Here is a 21,378-nt window from a genome sequence, read left to right as displayed (position 1 = left end):
TTTGGTGGTTAAATATATAAAGACAAAGGCAGGATAGTTTCCAATTGTTCCTGATTTCAACAAAGTCGCCACCCCCTCCACCCAATCCAAAGGATGAGTGTCGATCAAACGCAACCCTCCCTATTTGGACATAGTAAATTGATGTTGCGAGGGGATGCATGCGCTCTTTTTCCTCTTTTTTTTTTCCTCTTTTTTTTGGATGCATTGCTCTGCCTAACCTGTTCCCTCTGATTTTTTTTTCCCATTCAATCTCCAACCCCATTTGCCTGATGCTCCCAGCGCAAATATGGATGGCGATTTCTCCGATGGAAAAGGCAGATTAGATAAAGAGGCCAAGGTAAAAGGTTTAACACTAGGTGTTTGCTTGTAGAGTGTGATCTAGGCAGTCTGGAGTGAAGCCCCGCCTTGAAACAGAGCAGCTACATAGTAGGGCCTTAATCCTCCCCTATGAGGCCGCGTTCTGCCAGAGCCGTCTCGGCTGCCTATGCGCTTAGGGAGTCTCAGGTCATAGACAAGGTATGGGGAGAAAGGGGAGAGGGGGGCGGGAGGAGGGAAGCGGGCGGCAGAGGGGGCCGAGGAGTGGCGGTGGTGGCAACTGAAGGGGGGAAAGTAAAGGGCGTGGTGCCGCGCCCTTGCTGTACGGAGCCGGAGCTTATTGCTCCTCTACTCCGCAGCCGTACAGGCCCTCGGCCAGCCGCGGCTACAGAGAGGCGCCTAGGCTGCCTCCCTCCCCCCTCGGCCGCAGGTTCTCAGGCGAACCAGCCCCCTTTCCATTCGGCAGCCCTCTGTACCACCCCGGCTAAAAATAAAGCTGAGAGGAGAAGCCCGCCTACCAAATCGCCTTCTTGCCACCCCGAGGGGGAGGGGAGGAGGAGCAATGTGAAACTTTGTTAATTACAAACCCCCGATCCGACGATCGCATCCCCCCCCCTCCCTCTAGTGCCCAGTGTCATCATGGTGTTTTTTTCCGTGATTGTGTAATCTTGTGTGGTGTAGATTGCATGGACTTGCGGTGTTGGTGTTTCTCCTGTCAATAATCACCTTTCCTTTTTCCTCTCTTTTCTCAAACAGATCATGTTTCTCAAAATCCTAATCTCCAGCAAGAGCACTCTGCTCCGCCAGTCTGGATCCCTTGGCTGTGTTCTGAAGGCGAGGACGAAGGAACCAAAATAAAGGGGGGGAAGGGGGAAGGAAAGCGTGGAAGGAAGGAGGAGACCCATTTCGAAGGATGCATGCAGATCTAGAGAACAAAACCTTGGCTTACATTAAATGCATCCTTGGGCGCAGGCTGCATCCTTCCTAATCTAGAGTGCGGAGAGGGGGGGGGGCCAACGTTTTAGAGCCTTTGCTTTACTATTCGGATGCATGTAATACCACTTTAATATGTCTGACGCGTCAGCTCCCCCTCTGATCCCATCATGCGCGGTTCCTCTTCATACAGATGCGTGGTAATTCCCATTCACACGCGTGCTTCCCCCCCCCCCCCCCGTCATGTAAGGTGGGGGCAGGGGAGGACGGGGGAAGCGAGGGCACATACAGTATGTGTGGATTCGGCAAAGTGGGGGTGAGGGAGGGGAAGGCAACCCCCCCACAGCTGCATGGGCGCGGTGGATGGAGGAGAAGTGGTATGAGGTAAGTGCGAGGTGGTGAGGAGAACGCCCCTCGAGAAACGAAGGGGGGCTCTCCTTGGAATGTGGGAGCGGCCTGGCTTCAGAGCTAGGGAGGGCAATCCCACGGGGGATTGCTTTGGCCCACTGGCCTTTCCTCTGCACGCGGCTCGCATCGCATTTTTGATTTTGGCCTGCTGAGGAGAGAGGAAAATGGGCGGATTTGTAAGAGGACTTTCCACTTTTCTCCTGCCCCTAACCGAAAGCGGCCCCTCTCCTCCCAGTAGAGTTCGTCCCCTTATCCAAAAGCGTGACTACGAGAGATCGGGAGTAATATGAGCCATGTTTCATAAAAAAGACATATTTGGCAATAATCCAAGTAAAGTCTGCGTGACATCGAAGTGAATACAATATATTACCCAAGACAACTCTACCGCTCCCCCCTTCCCCCCCCGCATCTCCACGCCGACCGTGTCTTCAGACTCCTCTTTTCTACGCAAGACTAGAGCAAAATCTCACCCTTCTCCGCATCGACATTCTCCTGAGATTATCCCGCGAATTAGCCAATGCCTGCCCCAACGGGATCAAACCACCACAGGCCCACCGCCTCGGCTCAGACGCCGTACGAGTACGTGTTTTTCTGCTTGTGATCCATCGTTCTCGATCTCCATCCTCATTTCTCTTCATGATTTTTCTCCCATTTTTAGCTGGTGGGACTTCTCCGCACTAATCTGTGCCGATGAAACTTCCGAAACCACCGAACAAGATTCCTATGCCCTCGAGGCAAACTTTTGCCGCGACTTCTACTGCAACAGCTGTGACCAGGTCCTCGAAGACTTGCATCAGCTTCTATTCCATGTGGAGGAGAGTCACTATGAGGACCTCTCCCGTAGTGACGATAACGCTGACGACGAAGAGACAGAGAGTGAATACGACGATGAACATACTAATGGCGACGACAAAGACCGCAGCCGCAGCGACAACCCTGTATGCGATGGGAGCCAAGTCCAGACAGTAGACAGCAGTGGCGGATCTACGCGCGAAGTCGGATATATGCATACAGCGGGAGAGAGCGCGCTAAGTGCCAAGCGAAAACTCCAGGAGCCAGCCCTCTCCGAGCCAGGGGAGGGCAAGCGGCGGATGCTCGACACCGACATCCTCAGCCGACTCCTTCTATCTCCCATCGAGAAGCCGTACAAGTGTGTTGGGTGCGAGAAAACATTCAAGTCCTCAAATGGACTAAAGGTAATGCCTTCCTCTGTCCAAGTTCGCAACCTTCTCTATGCTAATACCCACCGCATATACTCCACCCCTAGTATCACCAGCGCCAGGGGAGCTGTTCGGATGATGCTGACAAACCCTTTGCTTGCCTGATGCCCCTTTGTCCCGCCCGATTTAAGAGCATGAATGGCGTGCGCTATCACATCAAGCACTCCCATATCCACTATCTTGACGCGCTAATCAACACCCTGACGATGGAGGAGATTAAGCAGCTGTTAGAGTGTCTAGAGGGAGGTGGGACCGGCTGAGCGTAGCACACAAAAAAAGAGTAAACCGATTCAAGCGCGATGCTTATCTTGAAAAAGGGGTCTCTACATCATTGGCAAGGCTCTGATTTCCGGGCTATAGTCCGGAATCGATGATTTTTAAATCCCGAAATTTCGCAATGTCCTCGGCGTTCCTCCCTTAAATCTCACCTCTCCCCCCCCCCCGTCAGCTGTTTCTTTGGTTAATAAAATTTCCTCCCTCTAACAAATCAGACATTATGCGTTTCACTCCCTCTTTGATTGGCACGGCTTCGCGCGTGGGCTCGACCTTTGCCGCTAACACCCGTCTACATGTGCGATTTTTGGCCCTTTGCGCCTACCATTGCAATTTCTTCGAAACGCGTCATTATTAATAGAATATTACCTTTGATGCCCATGTAGGGATCCATGGCTTATCGACAATTCTCATCGGGGACTCCTCCTCCCCCAAGAAAATCTAACCCATTGCTGACTATTGGTGGGCCTGTTGCTCTGCTTGCTGCTGGTTATTTTCTCCTCCCCCCCACCCATGCATCGGCATTTGGACTATTTTATACTGACTTATAACACAATGTTTAGGCTACTATTATTACTCGAAGAAATCCGGCCAGCCGGTGACTGAAGTCGCCAAGGAGGCGGTGAAGGCGACGGAGACTCCAGTCAAGAAGGCGCTCAACCCAGAGGAATTCACCCCATTCAAGGTATCTATACCCTTTGCGTCATCCTGGCTCAGCCTCTTTAACTAACGAATGATGCTGTCCTGCAGCTTCGCGAGGTCCATGATGTGAACTACAACACCAAGCTCTTCCGCTTCGATCTCCCCGAGCAGGACCAAGTGCTTGGTTTGCACGTGGCAAGCTGCGTATTGACCAGGTTCCCTCAGGAGAACGGCAAGTATGTGGTGCGGCCCTACACGCCCACGTCGGATGAGGACCAGAAGGGCTTTTTCGACCTGATCATTAAGAAATACAAGGGTAAGCGTTTACTTTCCTCTGGTCGGACCCGCGCAGCCTCTGACGGCTATGGGTTTGATCATTTCCACTCCTCCAAGGGTGCTAAATGAATGTCATGGCCTAGATGGTCCTATGTCTGAGCATATCCACGCGATGAAGCCTGGGGATGTGTTGGAGGTGAAGGGCCCCATTCCCAAGTATCCGTACGAGGCCAACAAACACGAGGAGGTCGGATTGATTGCTGGCGGAACTGGCATCACCCCCATGGTAAACATCGGCCCTGCTCTATCGAGGAAAGGATCCGAGTAACTGAGTGCGCCATTCTTTTTGTTTAGCTCCAATTGATCAGCGCCATCCTCAAGGACCCCAAGGACAAGACGAAGATCACTCTTCTCTTCGCTAACGTCACCGAGGACGACATTCTGCTGCGCTCGGAGTTCGACCGCCTCGCCAAGGAGAAGCCTAACCAGTTCAAGGTCGTCTACACTCTCGACAAGCCACCCAAGGACTGGCAGGGCGAGACCGGCTTTGTGAGCGAGGACATGGTGAAGAAGCACATGCCTGCTCCAGCCGAGGGCAAGAGCATGTTGTTCGTGTGCGGCCCCAATGGAATGCTGCAGCACGTGTGCGGGATGAAGGGGCCCAACTTCACCCAAGGAGAGGTGACTGGCGTCTTGGGCAAGCTGGGATACAGTAGCAACACCGTGTATAAATTCTAAAAGGGTTCCCCCCCCATTATTTTTTTGTTCCTCTTTGCTTTGTCATATTTTCCCCCTCTGGAACAGTGGGATAGAAGTGCATTTTGGAGTAGAAGTAAAGCATGTTTTATTTATATTTCTAACTGGGTGAATACAAGTTGGTCAAGAAAATAAACCATAGTAGTAATGCTCTGGTATGTTTTGCCTGTTTTCCTCACGCTAGTTGAGCACGGACCGAGGCAACCTAGACAAGCCATTCGGTCCCCTTAAGTTCCCCTCCAAAAGAGCTGCAGCTTAGCCTGTTTGAAAATTAGAGAATGAATCGAATCAACAGGGTTAAGGTTCGATGACAGCTTCGGATCATTTTCGAAGCTTTGCATGGTCCCACGGCCCTGTTCCTCTTCAGCTCCGCGGTCGCTTAGGCTCGGTTCCTCCCCTGGAACCCTTGGAGCCCGAGGATGAGGCTTTTATCGCGGCGCTGTCAAAGTAGATTAGCACTCTTCCCCAAAGGCAAAAACTCTAAAGGCAAAATAAGAAGATTTTGTAGTGATATCCTTTCAAGCCAGTGGATGGCTTGGCTGGTGAAAGCGGCCAAAATACTGCTAAGTGTTTCAGTCTTAACGCCACTCCAGATCATATTCCACCGTATTATAGCAACTAGAGGATGAAAAGACCTCTAGTCTTGTTGCAAGCCGTCGGGAAGAGGCTTTAGTTTGACCCTTCTGTAGCTTAACAATCGAGCAACGCAAGAGTTTTCCTCAAATCAACTGTAATCCTCTCCACGTAGCTCCTCGGGTTCCGGAATGCCCATAAAATGGGAGCGAAGCACCTCGGATCAAGGGCTCTGATGCAATAATGGGGCTGGAAAATGATATCAACATGGTCTTCCTAGTCTTGCTCGTATCTCGATTCATTAGAGACCTAGCAGCAGCAAGGAGAGAAGAGCAGGTGGAGTGGGTGAACAAGTGGGGGTGCTTGTTTAAAATACAATTTATTTTCGAGTAGTGCATCCGAAACATCAAAGCAAATTAGAACCGTGACTATGGCAAGCATAGTCTGCATAAAAGTCAAACTACAAGAGATGGATCATCTTGCATAGTTACTAAGCCCAAGGGAAACAAAGAGGGGTAAAGAGGGAAAGCACGCTACAGGTGAGCAACACACTCGATTTCGATGTCGACGTCTTTGGGCAGTCTTCCGGGCTGGATGCAGGTTCGCGCGGGTTTCGGGTTGGGTAGTATCTTGGAAAAAACACAAGAGATTAGAGGTTAGATTCCAAGGTCACTCTCCATCCGTGCGAACTCTTTTCCATTGAGTCGAGCCATTCTTCCTCACCTCATCGTAGACCTTGTTCATTGCATCAAAGTCGGCCATATCCCGAAGATACACGTTAACCTTGACCAGATTCTGGATATCGGAGCCCGAGGCTTTCAAGACATTGGCCACGTTGGAGAGAATGACACGCGTCTGGGACTGGATGTCTGTGCGAACAATTTCACCTACACGACATAAAGGAGATGAGCTCGCGTTTTCGCATGGTCTCTTTCCATGGATAGAGGAGGGTCATGGCAGTCATGGTGGGAATCCTCCTTACCATCCGGTTTTTGCGGGATGATTCCAGAACAGTAGACTAAGTCCCCTATGACGATGGCCTGAGAATAGGGGGCGCCAATGGGGGCGCTCTGGTCAGTGAAGACGGGCTTCTTGGTAAGTGGCATGTTGGCTAGAGGAAAAAAAGGGGGGGGGGGTGCGCTTGTGAATCCGAGCAAAGGCGAAATTTCCAATCTCTTTCGAGGCCCCCGCATCTTTAAAATCTGTAAGCCAGTTGGGCTGTGCGACCACGCGGACTCGCGCCATTTTGATCGATTTCCAGAGAGAAATAACCAGCCAATTCCGATTGACCTTCTTCAAGAGCAGGGAGGGGAGGTGACCAAGTTTATTATTTTTATTGATTAGTTAATTAATTGGTTTGGATCGATTGCAAAGTTTTCATGTGTCGACACGAGCAGATGGTCTACAAGCTTCTATACTTTCAGGCAAGCGGAGCGCCCCAAGGTGTGAGTATGCCGTTTGGCGAGCATGTCACACTCGGGTTAACACCAGCAGATAGACCTCCTTCTCCGGCAGTTTTTCTGCGGCGGCTACTTTTTCGTCATTGAACAGCACCCACTGGCCGTTCTTGAGGACATGGGCCACGTAATGCCCACAGTGCACCGAGGGGCCTTTGTGCGAAACGAGCGAGGTGACCTGATACTTGAACGGGGGCCGGTCATCGCCCGCCCTTCCGCTGCTGCCCGTGGCCTCCGCAGTGGCCCCCCCGGCTGGACTCATTGAGACATCTTCATCCATCGCATCGGGGTGGCTGAACAGCCACTCGACCGCACGCTCCATGTTGCCATCCGTTTCACGCAGAGCGCGCTTGGCCTGCCCGCCCGTAAAGCCCATATCACAGAGCTGCGCAACATCTTGTTCCGAAACGGGCTTCGCAGAGGTGGCCTTTCCGGTGTCGATGGGAGCATCGATGTCCGGATCCTCCATGTGCTCGAGCAGCCAGTTCATCGCCACTTCTGCCCCGACATTCTCGGTCGACAGCAGCGCCTTCTCGCATCGATTGCGCGGGAAACCCATGGCCTCGAGCTGCGCAAGCGCATCGGGGTCCACCTGTGGGATGGAGGCTTAAGACGGGGGAGAGGGGGGTTAGTTAGGGAAACTACCGGAGCATTGCAGAGGGGGGGGGGGGAGAGCTTACCCGCATTCTTGTCTTCTTCCGGCAAAAGTTCCTCGCCGGGCTGCTGTCCTTTCCCCTGGTACTTTCCTAAATCCAGCTCTGTCCCACTCGGGATCAGTATCGGCACTGGGAGCTTGCGCGGAACCCAATTCTCAAGCTCAAACCGTCGAACGTTGACCACAAGGAATTGCGGGAAGGTTGCAAAGCGAACGCTCTTTTTGGCCTGGGTCTTCTCCAGGCAGTGCGGGCAATTATACTCCAGCACCTCCTCTGCGACAAAAGCATCCAGGCATTCGGCAAGCGTCACGGGTTCATACTCCGCCTCTGGCTCTTTCTCGTCCGGTTTGTCGGCCGCGGCGGGCTTCTTCCGTGCTGGAACGGGAGCTTGTATGGACTGGGCCACATTCTGGGTGTACCGTACTCGGTTGCAGCGTAGGCATTGCAGCCGCTGCTCCTCCATGAACTGGAACGCGTGGGTTGGGTCCGCGCCTCCGTTGGCGCGTTCCCGCTGATGCACTGTCTTGACGAGATGCTGGAAAAACTCAAATGCATCCTGTTGGCGCATTGTCGAGAATTCTGCGTGGCCACGGCCTATCAAGTTCTTGAACATACGGGGAGTGATCCCATCTTGCCCATCCGTTTGCTTTTCGGGTTGGGATACCGAGTATCGGCCGCTGAGGAGACCGTCCGCGAGCTTGACTAGCTGGCAGTCAAGGCAATTCGCCGGGTCGTTGGGACAAAGCAAGGGGTGTTCCAGCGAGAGGGCAAGATAGCGGTTCTGGAAGGGTTCGAGTGAAAAGACAGATTGCAGTACCGATGCCATGTAGCAACTGTTGGGGAAATAGTTTAGCATGATTAGACCGCATTTCAAACGGATGAAGGAGGGGGAAGGTGATTGGATACGCAACCTGTTGCCAAGGTTCTTCAAGCCGGTGTATCCTGGCCCGGACAGAGCTTCAAGCTCCTTACCATCCTCTGTTGTCATACTAAAGTCAAACTTGAGATTTTGTTCCAGTTGCTACAGCATACAGAAAAGCGGTCAGCAATATAGTAGAGCATGGGTTCTGAAGCAAAAGGAAGTTTACCAGTTCAGTCATGCTCTTTTCGGTCTTTTGCAGATTAGCCACATTGATTCCAAAGTTGGCAAGATGCACGGCTAGATCATTATCGATTTTTGCGTCGTCACAAGCGTAGCAATAAATGTCTATACGGATAGAAATGCCGTGAGCTCGCGAATAGTCTCTTTACACTAGAAACAAGGATACATACCAGCTGTTCCCTCCGGAGTAATGGTCCCGAGCTTGCAGTTTACGCTATGGCCAGTCGCTTTGAAATGGTCGAGCGCATGCCCATTCCCACCGGTCCCATCGTACTGTCGACGCCCACACCCGAGGTTGCCACATACAAGGCAGAGCCAAAGATTTTCCTTCAACTCACAATTGTTACAATGCGCTAGAGCTATGGTTTCCAAAGGAATTAGTAATTGGGGGGAGGTTCTTTCAAAGGCGATAGGGGAGGCAGAGCATCGAGAGAGTACCTTGGGATTCAAGCTTCTTCGGAGGCTCCTGTACCAGTGTTAGAGTGTGCTCGCAAGGGTAGATTTCCTCTTCCCACGCCTTCACTTCCGACTGCCGCATAGCTGAGAGTGAGTTCAATACGCCATCAATAGTTGCAGAGAGCTAAAAAACGATCAATACTGTTCAATGATGGTCTCAAAACTAGGGGAGTTAGGGGCGAACAACGCACCTTGCTGTTGCCGCCACGATCTAATTCAAGTCCCCCACAAGCAAGACATTTTGGTTGGGTAATATAGTCGTAAAGATCCTGCTCATTCTCGGGGGTGATGGCAAGACGCGTGATTTTATTAGGTGGTTCTTCGCCTTCCTAATCCACGACCCAAATTCATGTGATCTCTTATTAAGCCAATGTCAAAACGCCAACACTATTTTACCCTATGCGGTTTCTCTTTTCTCACGCGTCGGATATTAAGTACAATCGGATGCTGCGTCTTCTGATAGTGTAGATCAGAATGAGCACGACCGGGTGCGAGGCATCCTGCATTAAAGCAAAAAAGGCATACGTCGATTCCTAATGGCGAATCCTAGTTTCCACCCATCCACCCCCCCCAGCAAGTTGGTAACATTAACCTTCAGAACACGAATGCTTTCGAGATTTCCAATGGGATAGCCTACCTGAGAATCAAAGCATTGCGTGCATTCCTCCTTATACACCTGGGTGCCGGGGCCCGGTGGCTTCAGCTCAGTAGTGGCAATGTGTGGACAGTCCATGTCTCGTGTCGTAGAAAAACAAAGTAAAGAAAATGCAAACTCCGCGATGGAGAGAACTTGGAAGTATTATATACTGACTGCGCCATTCAAAAAATGGAAGTCTCCTCCAGGCATAAATCTTTAATAATGGCTATCTAGTAGCATAAAAAAAATACAAGGGACTTGGTACAAGAAAACTAAACAGGAACAGGATTGACAGGGGAGATATGGATAGGTAGGGATAGGTTGATATAAATAAAATACACGTGTAGTGAAATAAGCAAAGAAACAATCTAAGACAGCTCTAATGTACGGATATCGGCTGTGGAGTCGGACCTTTGAGAGTTCTAATCATGCTCGAAAGATGTCGGCGGAAACGAGGCCGGAATCCCTCTTCCACAATCCGGGTCTCTAACAACGAGACATTGGGATGAACAAGGTCATTTTTAGGCTTGCAATACTCTTGAATGATCACAGCAGGGTGCTTCTCGGGCAAACCGTTACGTTTCTCGATGCGCTCCTCCTGCTTCCTTCCAGTCGCATTCTTCTTCTTTGCGAGCCGGACTTGCTGGCGCAGGAATCCGTAAAACCAGAATAGATGCATCGGATAGAACAAGAAGGTGAGCTTCCAGAAGAAACGCACAGGGTAATAGGCGTAAAACTGCGTAATCATGATGCCGTGATACAATATTCGCGTGGCGAAAAATGCAGTGCCGAAGAATACGTCGTTGCGAAACTTCTTGTTAATCTGGCCAAGCGAGAGCAACATAGTAGGAAACTCAAGCGGGCACATGAGGATAAAGCCGTAGCAGCTCCCGTTGTTAAGTAGATAGCCCATCAAGAGCAGGTAGGCAATATGGTGCACCCAACCAGAGAGAGGGTCAAGGTAAGGGCGGTAGAACAGTACACCCAGCACCAAATCCATTAAGAGAAAGGCAGAGAAGAAGCCGGAGAGCATTTGAGTGTAGGGTGATTCTGGCGAAATGCGACGAATATCGAATCCTGCATTGATGAAGAGGTCATATAATCTTGGGAGACATCCTAGCGTCATCACGCTACTGGCGACTAGTGAGAGCACCCAGCCCCGCTGCTTCACTGCAGGGAACGAATAGTGTCCAATGCAATAGGAAATGGCCATGATGGCAGAGCCTATCGTGAAAGCAGTCAATCCATGACTAGATGCGAAATTGAATGTTGGTTCTGTCATTGAGTATCATATGGGGTTGTTTGAAACGCAAAAGTGTAGAAATAGAAGGGCAGACCCAGTTTTAGACTAATTTTGTTGGGTGCTCTCCCCAATATACATTTGAAATTTAAGCACCTGAGGCTTGATTGGAATTTGATTAGCTCGATAATTTAAGGCTTGGCAGTCCCAAGTATAGGAGGGAGGATATGCGGCGAATTCGAAATAATTATCCTTTAGCGGATTAGAGGGATCAATGGCGAGGAATGATTTTATATACTGTTAATACAATTCGCTTATCATAAATAGCACATTCTAAATGGACCGCAAACCACATTTATCATGATTCCTTATTTGCCGAGGCGTTAGGCAAGGGGGATTGTTGACGCGCCTCCGCGAGCAGTTTGTCGATCTGCTTTTGCTTGACCGCCATCTGCAAGCAAACAAACATAGGAAAACAGGCATCAAAGAAGATTCCAAATGAGCATGCTATCCTAGGCGTAAAAATATAATAGGAAAACAAATCCTCGCTTGCTTACCATAACACATGTTTTGTAATCCTTAAACACCTCTTCACACTCTGACTGATCAAGGTTGCCTTTGAGGAATTTCTCAGAGTACCAACGATTGAAGCAGGCATCATAACGATGCTTGAGCTCCGTGCATGATGGGCCTATGCTCTCCGACATATCTTAGACTCTGGCGTCCTAGCTAAATCGTCGAAGTTGTATTATAGAGAAACTCCAAACAAAAAATTGGGTCGGACTGCTTTTGTGTCGTCATATTTTATTTTGTCTCTCGCAATTTCCTTTTTATTTTTTTCTGTCTATTTCCTCCTTTCCTCGCCCATTGTCCTTGTAATTCTCCCCATGATGGAAACTTCGAGCGCTCCTCTTGACATGGCACTTGATGACATTGTCAAGCAGGACAAAACTCAGAAACGCCAAAGACGTGATGGCGGCGGTGTCCGCAATAGCGGACGCGGTTCCAGGAGGCAAGCGCGCTCATCTCCTTATCAGGTAGTGTCATAGATCGATAGCATGCATTCATATGATCCAACCGTATTCATATGGTTCCTCCCAACTTTAAATAGGTTTTATTCTAAATCTTTTCTTTGATTTTGCCGTTATTCTTGGCGATGGGACGAGAACCATCACCTCGTGTCAGCAAGCAACCAGAACAGAGAATCGCTCATACTCGATATTTTTGCCTTTTCTTTTTTAATCAGCGACCTAAGAAAGCCGATGCGCAGGCAGGATCTGGGAATCAGCAGCCGAGGGTCCCCGACCGGATCACGGTCGAGAATTTATTTTACGAGATTACCAATGATGATCTCAAGGCAATTATGAGCTAGTATATTCCCTAAGATTTCGAATTTACTCATTGGACCAAAATCCCCCCCCCCCCCTTCATCAGGAGCTCTTCTCGCAAATCGGTCCCTTGAAGAAATGCCAAATCCGTTTCGATCGTTCCGGCCGATCGACTGGTATTGCCGACTTAATTTTCGAAAACCCTTATGATGCTGCTGAAGCATACAAGCAGTACGATGGTGTGACATTGGATGGTATGCAGACTTGCCTCTCCAATACGGCACAATCATTAGCATGCCTTCGGTAGAATGAAAGCTCACTCTGTTGCTTTCTAGGCCAACCCATGAAAATTACCATCCTAGCACCTTCTGAAAGAGTGTACGTCGAGAGACGTTCCAAAGGTGAGGGGAATTCACGTAGTGGAATTTTTTCACGGCTAGGTTCGCGCGAGGATAAATCCAGTGGGCGTGGCGCCGGTAGGCGTGGAAAATCGGGCGGTAGGCGGGAAAAGCCAACACAAAAGAAGCCCGCCACCGCCGAAGAGCTAGATGCTCAACTCGATCAATACATGCAAATCGATGTAAGTTGGATATTACCAATCTAGTATGGACAACGCACTCACTCCCCCTCTGCGCAGAATTCCAAGGCCGACGCTTGAGCATAGCTCGTCTCTTACAGCCCCCTTCCCCCCAATTTCTTAATGCTTTTGTTTGTGTTAATAAATATTTGTACGTGTTCAAATAAATAGCCGTGTTATACTTTTGTGGTTTTCTCTTAAATGCAAGCACTTTATTCACTGCAGAACCTAATAAAAAAAAGACCTAGCCAGCAAGCAATTCATTTGAGGAGCAAGTATGGTTTATCTTTCATATCCCTTTTCCAGTGATGAATGGATGCTGCAATGCCTCTTTGACGGTCATTCGCTTTTCGGGATTTAGATTCAAGCATCGGTCTAAGAAATCCACAAAATGCAGCAATAATTTAGAGTCCTCATCGCGACCACCCCCGCTTCCGCTCGAGACAAGGCGAGACTTAAGATCGCGAGTAGGCTTACTGAAAAGCTTGCTTTTCACCGTTTCCTATGATATAAGAAAGGTTCATTAGAAGCTGATTTCAACTAATTGCAAGAAAAATAAAGAGAGTGAGGATGCTGTACCTTATTGCTCAGTCTATCGATCTCAATAGACATGAACTCTCCGTTTTCCTCAAAGTGTCTTTCTGAAAATTGTCCACGCCGTAACATTCTATTCGGGAAGCGCCCTTTTAGCTCCATCATATAACGTAACATCTGATTATTACTACGACCAGGGAAGAGAATCTTTCCAGTATAGAGTTCATATAGGGTACAGCCAACTGACCATACATCAATTGCAGTGTCATATGGAAGGCCTAGAACTAAGTGAGGAATAATTATGTTAATAGAGCAACGCTTTTCCGTACGGATTGGAAAAATTGGCTCTCCGATACATACTGATTTCGGGGGCACGGTAGAATCGGCTTACGAGGTAGGGAGTAATGTCGTTCTCGGACACATCCGATGCAGAGCCTAGATCGCAAAGTTTAAGTGTATTCTTTGTATCATTTACCTAAATATACAGGGGGTTAACGAAACACATCTAGCCACGTAAAAACAAGACCATGAACAACTTACCAGGATATTGTCGGGCTTGATATCCGCATGCATGATATTGCATTTATTTAGCAACTGCAGCGCTAGAAACAGCTGCTGTGCATAAATTCTTACTGCCTTGATGTTGATGCCAATATCTCTCCCGAATTTTTTCAGGACCTCTCTCAGATTCATGCTAATGTAGAAATTAGCTTTAAACGTCAAGGCAACATGAAAGGGGATGAAATAGCACAGGCATACATACTTTAAACTTTCAAAGACGAGACACAAGTGTCCTTTGTGCTCAAAATGTCTATGCAAACGGACAACGTGCTTTTTGTTATCAGGATCGGCTTTCTGTAGTTTTGTCAGTATTTGCAATTCTTTCATACCAGCCCGATACCTATAGAGATTGAGAATTGAAAAAATGGGGTAAATCGATAAAATAGCCAAAATAAAACCAGCTCTTGGATATACTCACATAGTTTCGTTGTTTCGAATTATTTTAATTGCGACATCAATATCATTGTCTAATGTATCTTTGGCACGCACGACCGAACTGAATATACCACTACCTAAGTTAGCATGGACGCGATACCGATTGTCAAGTAGTTCCCCAATGATCACTCCTAAACAACAAGAAGGAACTGTTAAAAAAATTATTGGTCCTGACAATGCAATAAAAATAGATATTACGATAGTATCCTTCGGGATCATCCCAATTATCTAACAAACTTGGGTTTGCATCGTGAAGTGTGACCGGTGCAATATCCACTTTCTAAGGAAAATTTAGAATATTCAATAATCAAAGCATAGCAGATTCTCGAAAAAAACCACTTACTGGAGGTGCAGCACTCTTCTCTGCAGTTGCTTTTAGCGACTGCGACTCGGTTTCTCGTTCCGAAGGAGGCGCAAACATATCGTCTTCATCGTCTTCTTCTATTTTCTTTGTTTTCACGGCGCGGGCCTCTTGGTAATCCCTTGCAAGCATTGATCCACTGTCAGAACCGTGGTTATTACGTCTATGAATCACCTCTTCTTGAGCATCCTTGGTTCTAAGCAGATCTAAATCTGTACGATGCTGACGGCGAGCATCGTCTTCGCGACGATCGTTGGAGGGATCGTAGTCTGCAGCAGAAAAATCTTCAGGATCAGATATGAGAGTGGAATCAGGATGAATCGTCGGTTGGTTATTGGGTGTGTCTGAATTGGGGTCTTTAAGGAGCGAAAACTCTTGTGTAGTCGCTTCGGGGGTAGCTATAGTTGGCGTGCCTACATTTAACACCATGAGAAGCAGATCATGTCAGCGTGGAATCAGACAATGAAGCAACTCAATAGAGGTATAAATCACCTGCATCTTCCATTTTGGAAATACTTTCTTTGGGTTGCGCTCGTGGCTCATCTTTATACTTCTCAAGAATAGCTTGTCGCCTCCGCCTTCTCTCCTCGATGAGTCTATCTTCCTCCTCCTGAGGGTCAATATAATCCATAGTTGATATCTTGAGTGCAAGAAATATATTATATTGCTTCGCAAATATTAATTATCTTTTATTTAATTGTTGTTGAGGGCGATTTAAATGGATATTAACGCGTCCAATTCTCATGCTACTGCTGTTTCAATGTAAAAAAAAATGTCAAGCAATAATAACAATGACAATACAAAAGACAGAGAAAAATCAGAGCCTAAATCCGACGCAAAACGCGTCGTACCTTGGCGCACTCCCAGCCGCACTCCAGGGCGTACTCCACGCGTAGGTGGCTCTGCAGTTCAGCCGCATCGCCCAGGGCATCGATCAACACCATATACCACCCCCAAACAAATAAACGCTGCGCAACGTCAACAATCTGGCGGCGATCGCTCCAAACTATTTATTCCAAATCTGCATGATGATATGTCAGCATCAGATCTTAAGGTATGGAGTTGATTACACTTTATACTGTAGCAATTGACTAAGATCAATACGCTTTAGTCTCTCTCACATCCTACCAGCAAATCTCACCAAAAGGATCTCTATGCTACTCGCTCTAGTGCTCATCGGAAATCTTCCACTAGAAGCAAGGGTAAATCACGGGCAAATATTAATCTCCATGCAGAAACGCCAATGAACATCCTACGATTCCTTAGTCGGCTACCTGGGTTCAAGTCATCGACTCCTTTAGCTACTCCTGCTCATGCATTGGCAACGTCCACACCGATCCAACAGCAAACTCTGCTCAGAATGAAGGGATTTTCTGCGACTCCTTTTACACCTATAGTTCCACCTAGTAGTTCTACATCCAATTCCAGCTCTACTTCAATTTATAAGCCTGATACAACGGGAATATTGGCATCCATTGAACATTCACCCACTCTTAATCTAGATTCTGAAACAATTCGCGATCTTGAGGAAGCAGGGAGTTTGCTGGCTGACTTGGAACAAACGCCGTCTGCCGATAAACTCCGTCAGCTATCCTCAATCATTCAGAAAGGGCGACTGGGGCGTGCTTTCCCCGAACTAAACTTTGATACGTCATTTTTATCGTCTCTCGATTTAGGGGATTCAATTGATATTGAGAGTCTTATTCGAGAGCGAGAAGCAGCGATGGAGGACGAGAGTTTGCTCTTAGAGAAAGATTCTCTGCAGGAAGTGCGCGAGAAAGAGCCATTCGAGGAATCTGCAAAATCAGACATAAGTATCGATTTTGGAAAAGATGTGAGTTTAAGAGATTTAGGATATGAAAAGAGCGACGAACTTGAGGAGGAGGAAGAGGAGAAAATTGAAGAGATGGAGAGAGAAAAGACGGCAGTGGAGGAACAGCAGACGCATGAATTGCAAGATGAAGAGTTGAATGAGTTAATGCAGGATCAAGCGATCGAGGGAGATGCGTTTATGGAAGATATGGATGATTTGAGTGTTGCAACCCAAAAAAGACCTTCATTTCGGTTTGATGAGGAAGTTAGCTTCGATGGTAGGCACGACGAAAGGGAAGAGATACTCAAACAAAAGCGTATGCCCATTGAGCCCCTCTCAATGTATGTAGCTTTATTAGCTTAAGCTCGGGCTCAGGATTTAGCAAGCTAATACTAATTTTATTTCTAGACTTCAAAGGACAAAGCTGCTTGAAACTGCTGCACGACCTACTCCACACACTACCGCAATGCTCCCTCCGCCAGCTCCCACAGCAGTTCCTGGAAAAAAACCGCGTAAACCTCGTGCTAAAAAGCAGAAGCGCTTCTCTGCTGCCGGATATGAAGTTCCAAATCTGCCCAACAACCTTATTAAACAAATTCTTTCTACCTTTGCGCGCGGGAAAATCTCGAAAGATGCTCTAGACGCAGTAATTGAAGGATCGCATCTCTACTTTGAACAGCTCAGCGAAGATTTGTCAGTTTATTCACAGCACGCGGGAAGAAAGACGATCGAAGACGACGATGTTTTGATGTTGATGCGACGGCAAAGAGTATTGTCTTCTAAAGCGACCCTAGAATCACTGGCTCACAAATTTTTACCTCGGGAGCTGTCAGAGGAAGTGTGTGTCGCAGCGACAGCTGAGAATGTGGAGCATTCTTAAGATTGGCTTCTGCTACCCTTAGTGTTTTATATATATATTTACTTGTATGTTTTACTTTGTATTATATAATAATCACATTAAATTGTCATTGATTTTTTTTTTCTATTTGATTAGCAAGGAGAGATTGAAGAGGGAAGAAAAATGTTTGTACAATGCAAGATAATGTAAGTGTAATTATTTCTTGACTGGGTAATCCTTGGTGAGATCGATGTTCTCCAAGTGTGTGTTTGTGATCTTGACCTTGCGGTTTCGAGACCTTGACTTTTTCTTTTTAGGCTCATCCTAGAAGAGAATAGGTTATATGGACGAATGCCTCAACCCCAGCTGTACCTATTACTTACTTCGCTTTTAATTCTCTGTTCGAACACCTCCATTGTCTTCAGACCAGCCTTCTCTAGCTCCATTCCTAGATCAAACTGGTCTGGGATCTTCAGATTATGCCATAACGTTTTGAACTCTTCATCTACATTTGTGTTATAATATGGGTCATTATAGAAGAGTATTCGTGGTGCCCGGTCTTTGTTGCGGACAACTAGAAGTCGTCCTGCTGCTTCAAGCTCGTCCACTGCAGCAGAAAGTCCTTTATACGAGTCTAGGAGATCTTTGACTTCCATTCCACCAAGATCTTTGCGCTCTTCTAGAAGAGCAAGGAGATCATCGGTGCTTTTGATATTAAATGTGGGCTATACGTAGAGCCAATATGAGTATCGTGGTTTAACCGCACTTCTAGAAGAACATATACCTTGTATGCAAATGTTCGTGTCGCTTCATCAAAATCAATCTTAGGGTTATTTGTAAGTAGCTTATAGAGCTGTGGATTGGCGGCCACGTCCACCCCTGTCGATTTTTTGAGCGCTTCAATGGTCTGTGGATCATCGACGCTCTACCAATTCACGTACGAAGTATTAATTCCTTTGTTTTGTCATTCTAATGTGCTACATAAAATTAACCTTGAGATGGCTAATAATACTGTAAACCTGGGACCATACATGCTGTCCCAGACCCTTCTCCTCGGAAGCTAATTACATATTTTTCCAAAATCATCCGTCAGATCCTACGCTTAATTGAGATGATTTTATTGAGAACAAACCAGTAATGGTTGCCTTTTTTCGCTTCTTCTTTGGTGAAGCAGGATGTGCGGCTTCGTTTTTTACCGTCGGAGCCGTTGTGGTAGCCCCGATCGCGGTACGGCGAAAGCCAGTACCGCTCTGCGCGAGCATACTCTTTTTAAAGGAATTGATTGAATCCTGGAGGGAGGCCATTATCGCGGCTACCTAAAGAACGGTCAGAGAGCGATATAGTCAGATAGCGAGAGGTTTTATTGTAAGTAAACGTCATCATCAAAGACAGTCACTTGATATAATTTAACGCGGAAAGGATGTACCATATCGATCTGGAAAAAATTGTTTTAATATTAGGAAGATCACATTAATTCGTAAAAATGTGGTCATCCGTCAGCAAACTCTTCTCAGGGGATTCAAAACCCGATCCTTCTACATCGCATACTGGAGGCACAAATTCTGCTACCCCCACGTTCAAACCCATGAGTGGATTGTTTCGACGTGGAATTCAATATAATCGTTAGTATATTATTTCAGTTACTATAATGATCTTCTATTAAAAGGTGCGCGCTTTCATAAAGTAAAAGTTATTATTCGCGGAGATGTGATGACTGGAAAATCTTCACTGTGTAAGTTGTAATAATTTTGTGGAAAATGATCTGACTCTTATTTTGTGGAACCTAGTTGCACGACTTCAAGGCATTGATTTTGAAAAAGCCTATACAACGACACCCCATATTCAAGTTGCCAATATTCCTTGGAAATCAGGCATGTGGTCAAGGAAATATTCTAATTATGCTTTCATGGTAGACTAAGTATATCTTCACACAGAATCCAATGATGTAGTTAAGGTTGAGGTGTGGGATGTGGTTGACAAGGCAGCTGGAGCAGATATCCCGAGTGGGAATGTAGAACTTAAATTGGAAAATGCACCTAAAAAGCCTCCAAAGTCTGGTATTTTTCCTCATTATTCCCTTGTGTGTGAACTGCCAGTAAATAATTATATTAAAGCAGCTGGACAGGAAAAGCGAACATCCTCCGGGAATCTAGCTCTCGACGCTACTACAATCGATGTATACCGAAACACTAATGCAGTAATATTCCTGTTTGACGTGACAAAACAGTGGACTTTCGACTATGTGGTAAGGGAACTGGCTAATGTTCCACATAATCTTGCCGTTTTAGTAGTGGTATGTTATAAGAAAATATTATTTATTACATTATTTGGGTTACTGATGTAAAATATACCCATTGGACGCAAACTATGATATTCAGGCTAATTTCACAGATATGAGGTAGGTGGACATGTATTGTAGTGGATAAGCAGTGTATGCCAATTATCCGCAATGGCTTCACACAATAAGCAATTCAAGAATTAATTCCCTGCCATCACTTTCTCAGCGATAAACGAGTTGTCCAGCCGGCCCAGGTGGCTAATGGTATACATCAGTATAATCGTAAACGTGCACGCAGCCCAAAGCCTTCTTTTCTCATCCGCTACATTGAAGCGAGTATGTTTACTGCATACGGGCTTGAATTCATTTACAAGTACTTGGGTGTGCCGTTCTTGGAACTTCAGGTACTTGCCACATTTATCTATATAGTGATAAACTTTTAATTACATAGTCATTTGTATTCTCATATAACAGAAAGAAATTTTGCGTCAACAACTCGAGAGAAAAACGGAAGAACTTACACAGCTAATCGCTCATCTTGATAGTAGAGATGAAATACCGGAAGAGTTTCGGGTTGCATCTAATTCTAGTCAAGATGCTATATCCACCAAATATAATCATGTGGAGGTTACAGAAAACCGTACGCATGAGGATACGCGCAATGAGGGGCTCTGGAAGAGTGCGATGCCTTCTCCTGGCTCCGCAGAAATACCCTTGCGTCCAGTAGCGCCTTCGACAGCAACCGTAGGGATAGTATCTTCATTAGAAGATAATAACTCCGTAGATCAATTTAATGCAGGAGAAATTTCAGCTGATTTCTTCGATGAGGTAGGCGATGTAAAGGCCAAGAATAGTAGTTATGAAATTGAAAAGGCGAGAAGCATGGATGAGTTAGCGCCAAATCCTCTGGTGGCAGGAGACGAGGATGTGGGATTCGAAAATATATCTGGAAGGCTGGAAAATCTCGGTGTATCGGACGAGGAAGAGGAGTCTACAGAGTGGAACCATGAAGTAAACAGACCGTCTACCAGAGGAAATGTATTCGGTAGCACTTTTTCTGGAGGGAACGTTTGGGATCGGGGAGATTCTATTGGAGTAGGTTCAATAAGCCTAGGGGTAGGAGCATCAGTAGCTGAAGTATCCAGCGATAGTGAAGAAGATTTATCACGGCAATTACAGACACATACAGATATTCCACCTCAAGGACACAGTGCGGGGAAAGAGCTTAAAGAGAGAGCTAGCTTTGGCGGGGCCATGGCGGGGAGTGCTTCGAATCCTTGGTTGGAGTATGATCAATCTCAGCCTGAGTTGTTTATTTCCCAGGATAATATTGAAACAAGTGTCAATATATCCAACCTCAATGCTTGGGAGAAGTATGTTCCTTCTCGCGAAGAGTACGCGCAAATTGATGATGAAGGCGCGACGCTCGAAGGGCACGAATCCACCGCAAGTAAGCCTAAGAAGAAAAAAAAGGCCTCCGGCGAACAGACTAAGAAAATAAAGAAAAAGTCAACGGACGAGGAGAGAAAAAAGAAGAAGAAAAAGAGTGAAGAGGTGCGAGGGAGAGAGCTCATGGGAATTTAATGTTGTTTGATATCTATGTATATATCCATTTTATTTCGTGTTTATCTGTTGTCCTTAAGATTGCTTGAATTTTACTTAAAATCGACCCATTTCCAGTTGAAATATTCTATTCTTTGACTAAAAGA

General features: G+C 46.8%; 11 protein-coding genes across 11 annotated transcripts; 5 read left to right on the top strand and 6 right to left on the bottom strand.

Moving 5' to 3' along the window:
- Nucleotides 1-2,173: 2,173 nt before the first annotated feature.
- VTP21DRAFT_5600 (uncharacterized protein) lies at nucleotides 2,174-3,136 on the top strand (the record flags this gene model as incomplete). The annotated part of the gene is made up of 3 exons (XM_069396140.1): nucleotides 2,174-2,235; nucleotides 2,315-2,852; nucleotides 2,924-3,136. 3 exons carry the CDS (start codon nucleotides 2,174-2,176, stop codon nucleotides 3,134-3,136), a joined length of 813 nt encoding a protein of 270 aa, XP_069247681.1.
- A 236-nt stretch (nucleotides 3,137-3,372) lies between these two features.
- VTP21DRAFT_5599 (uncharacterized protein) lies at nucleotides 3,373-4,805 on the top strand (the record flags this gene model as incomplete). Its single annotated transcript, XM_069396137.1, has 6 exons — nucleotides 3,373-3,447; nucleotides 3,536-3,638; nucleotides 3,713-3,834; nucleotides 3,900-4,107; nucleotides 4,211-4,353; nucleotides 4,422-4,805. The coding sequence occupies 6 exons, from the start codon at nucleotides 3,373-3,375 to the stop codon at nucleotides 4,803-4,805; spliced, it is 1,035 nt and encodes a 344-aa protein (XP_069247680.1).
- A 1,124-nt stretch (nucleotides 4,806-5,929) lies between these two features.
- VTP21DRAFT_5598 (uncharacterized protein) lies at nucleotides 5,930-6,502 on the bottom strand (the record flags this gene model as incomplete). The annotated part of the gene is made up of 3 exons (XM_069396136.1): nucleotides 5,930-6,025; nucleotides 6,120-6,283; nucleotides 6,379-6,502. 3 exons carry the CDS (start codon nucleotides 6,500-6,502, stop codon nucleotides 5,930-5,932), a joined length of 384 nt encoding a protein of 127 aa, XP_069247679.1.
- Nucleotides 6,503-6,866: 364 nt separating this feature from the next.
- Nucleotides 6,867-9,800, bottom strand: VTP21DRAFT_5597 (uncharacterized protein; the record flags this gene model as incomplete). Its single annotated transcript, XM_069396135.1, has 9 exons — nucleotides 6,867-7,459; nucleotides 7,534-8,342; nucleotides 8,421-8,530; nucleotides 8,598-8,716; nucleotides 8,782-8,970; nucleotides 9,050-9,191; nucleotides 9,259-9,396; nucleotides 9,464-9,613; nucleotides 9,705-9,800. 9 exons carry the CDS (start codon nucleotides 9,798-9,800, stop codon nucleotides 6,867-6,869), a joined length of 2,346 nt encoding a protein of 781 aa, XP_069247678.1.
- A 283-nt stretch (nucleotides 9,801-10,083) lies between these two features.
- VTP21DRAFT_5596 (uncharacterized protein) lies at nucleotides 10,084-10,986 on the bottom strand (the record flags this gene model as incomplete). The annotated part of the gene is made up of 1 exon (XM_069396134.1): nucleotides 10,084-10,986. The coding sequence occupies one exon, from the start codon at nucleotides 10,984-10,986 to the stop codon at nucleotides 10,084-10,086; it is 903 nt and encodes a 300-aa protein (XP_069247677.1).
- A 316-nt stretch (nucleotides 10,987-11,302) lies between these two features.
- On the bottom strand, nucleotides 11,303-11,651 carry VTP21DRAFT_5595 (uncharacterized protein; the record flags this gene model as incomplete). The annotated part of the gene is made up of 2 exons (XM_069396133.1): nucleotides 11,303-11,395; nucleotides 11,502-11,651. The coding sequence occupies 2 exons, from the start codon at nucleotides 11,649-11,651 to the stop codon at nucleotides 11,303-11,305; spliced, it is 243 nt and encodes an 80-aa protein (XP_069247676.1).
- Nucleotides 11,652-11,831: 180 nt separating this feature from the next.
- Nucleotides 11,832-12,930, top strand: VTP21DRAFT_5594 (uncharacterized protein; the record flags this gene model as incomplete). Its single annotated transcript, XM_069396132.1, has 5 exons — nucleotides 11,832-11,981; nucleotides 12,191-12,301; nucleotides 12,379-12,526; nucleotides 12,608-12,852; nucleotides 12,910-12,930. 5 exons carry the CDS (start codon nucleotides 11,832-11,834, stop codon nucleotides 12,928-12,930), a joined length of 675 nt encoding a protein of 224 aa, XP_069247675.1.
- A 208-nt stretch (nucleotides 12,931-13,138) lies between these two features.
- VTP21DRAFT_5593 (uncharacterized protein) lies at nucleotides 13,139-15,371 on the bottom strand (the record flags this gene model as incomplete). Its single annotated transcript, XM_069396131.1, has 9 exons — nucleotides 13,139-13,351; nucleotides 13,429-13,667; nucleotides 13,744-13,858; nucleotides 13,924-14,077; nucleotides 14,147-14,284; nucleotides 14,363-14,510; nucleotides 14,578-14,659; nucleotides 14,723-15,153; nucleotides 15,233-15,371. The coding sequence occupies 9 exons, from the start codon at nucleotides 15,369-15,371 to the stop codon at nucleotides 13,139-13,141; spliced, it is 1,659 nt and encodes a 552-aa protein (XP_069247674.1).
- A 141-nt stretch (nucleotides 15,372-15,512) lies between these two features.
- Nucleotides 15,513-17,433, top strand: VTP21DRAFT_5592 (uncharacterized protein; the record flags this gene model as incomplete). Its single annotated transcript, XM_069396130.1, has 3 exons — nucleotides 15,513-15,794; nucleotides 15,852-16,894; nucleotides 16,962-17,433. 3 exons carry the CDS (start codon nucleotides 15,513-15,515, stop codon nucleotides 17,431-17,433), a joined length of 1,797 nt encoding a protein of 598 aa, XP_069247673.1.
- Nucleotides 17,434-17,607: 174 nt separating this feature from the next.
- VTP21DRAFT_5591 (uncharacterized protein) lies at nucleotides 17,608-18,695 on the bottom strand (the record flags this gene model as incomplete). The annotated part of the gene is made up of 5 exons (XM_069396129.1): nucleotides 17,608-17,715; nucleotides 17,775-18,116; nucleotides 18,176-18,316; nucleotides 18,384-18,451; nucleotides 18,524-18,695. 5 exons carry the CDS (start codon nucleotides 18,693-18,695, stop codon nucleotides 17,608-17,610), a joined length of 831 nt encoding a protein of 276 aa, XP_069247672.1.
- A 179-nt stretch (nucleotides 18,696-18,874) lies between these two features.
- Nucleotides 18,875-21,253, top strand: VTP21DRAFT_5590 (uncharacterized protein; the record flags this gene model as incomplete). Its single annotated transcript, XM_069396128.1, has 8 exons — nucleotides 18,875-18,980; nucleotides 19,058-19,123; nucleotides 19,179-19,300; nucleotides 19,373-19,448; nucleotides 19,506-19,684; nucleotides 19,770-19,789; nucleotides 19,896-20,073; nucleotides 20,144-21,253. 8 exons carry the CDS (start codon nucleotides 18,875-18,877, stop codon nucleotides 21,251-21,253), a joined length of 1,857 nt encoding a protein of 618 aa, XP_069247671.1.
- Between the last annotated feature and the right edge of the window lie 125 nt (nucleotides 21,254-21,378).

This window comes from Calcarisporiella thermophila (assembly GCF_041956535.1).
Source record: "Calcarisporiella thermophila strain CBS 279.70 unplaced genomic scaffold VTP21scaffold_23, whole genome shotgun sequence".
Lineage (NCBI taxonomy): Eukaryota > Fungi > Calcarisporiellomycota > Calcarisporiellomycetes > Calcarisporiellales > Calcarisporiellaceae > Calcarisporiella > Calcarisporiella thermophila.
The sequence above is the reverse complement of the archived record's forward strand: the minus strand, read 5'-3'. Positions and strand labels throughout refer to the sequence as shown.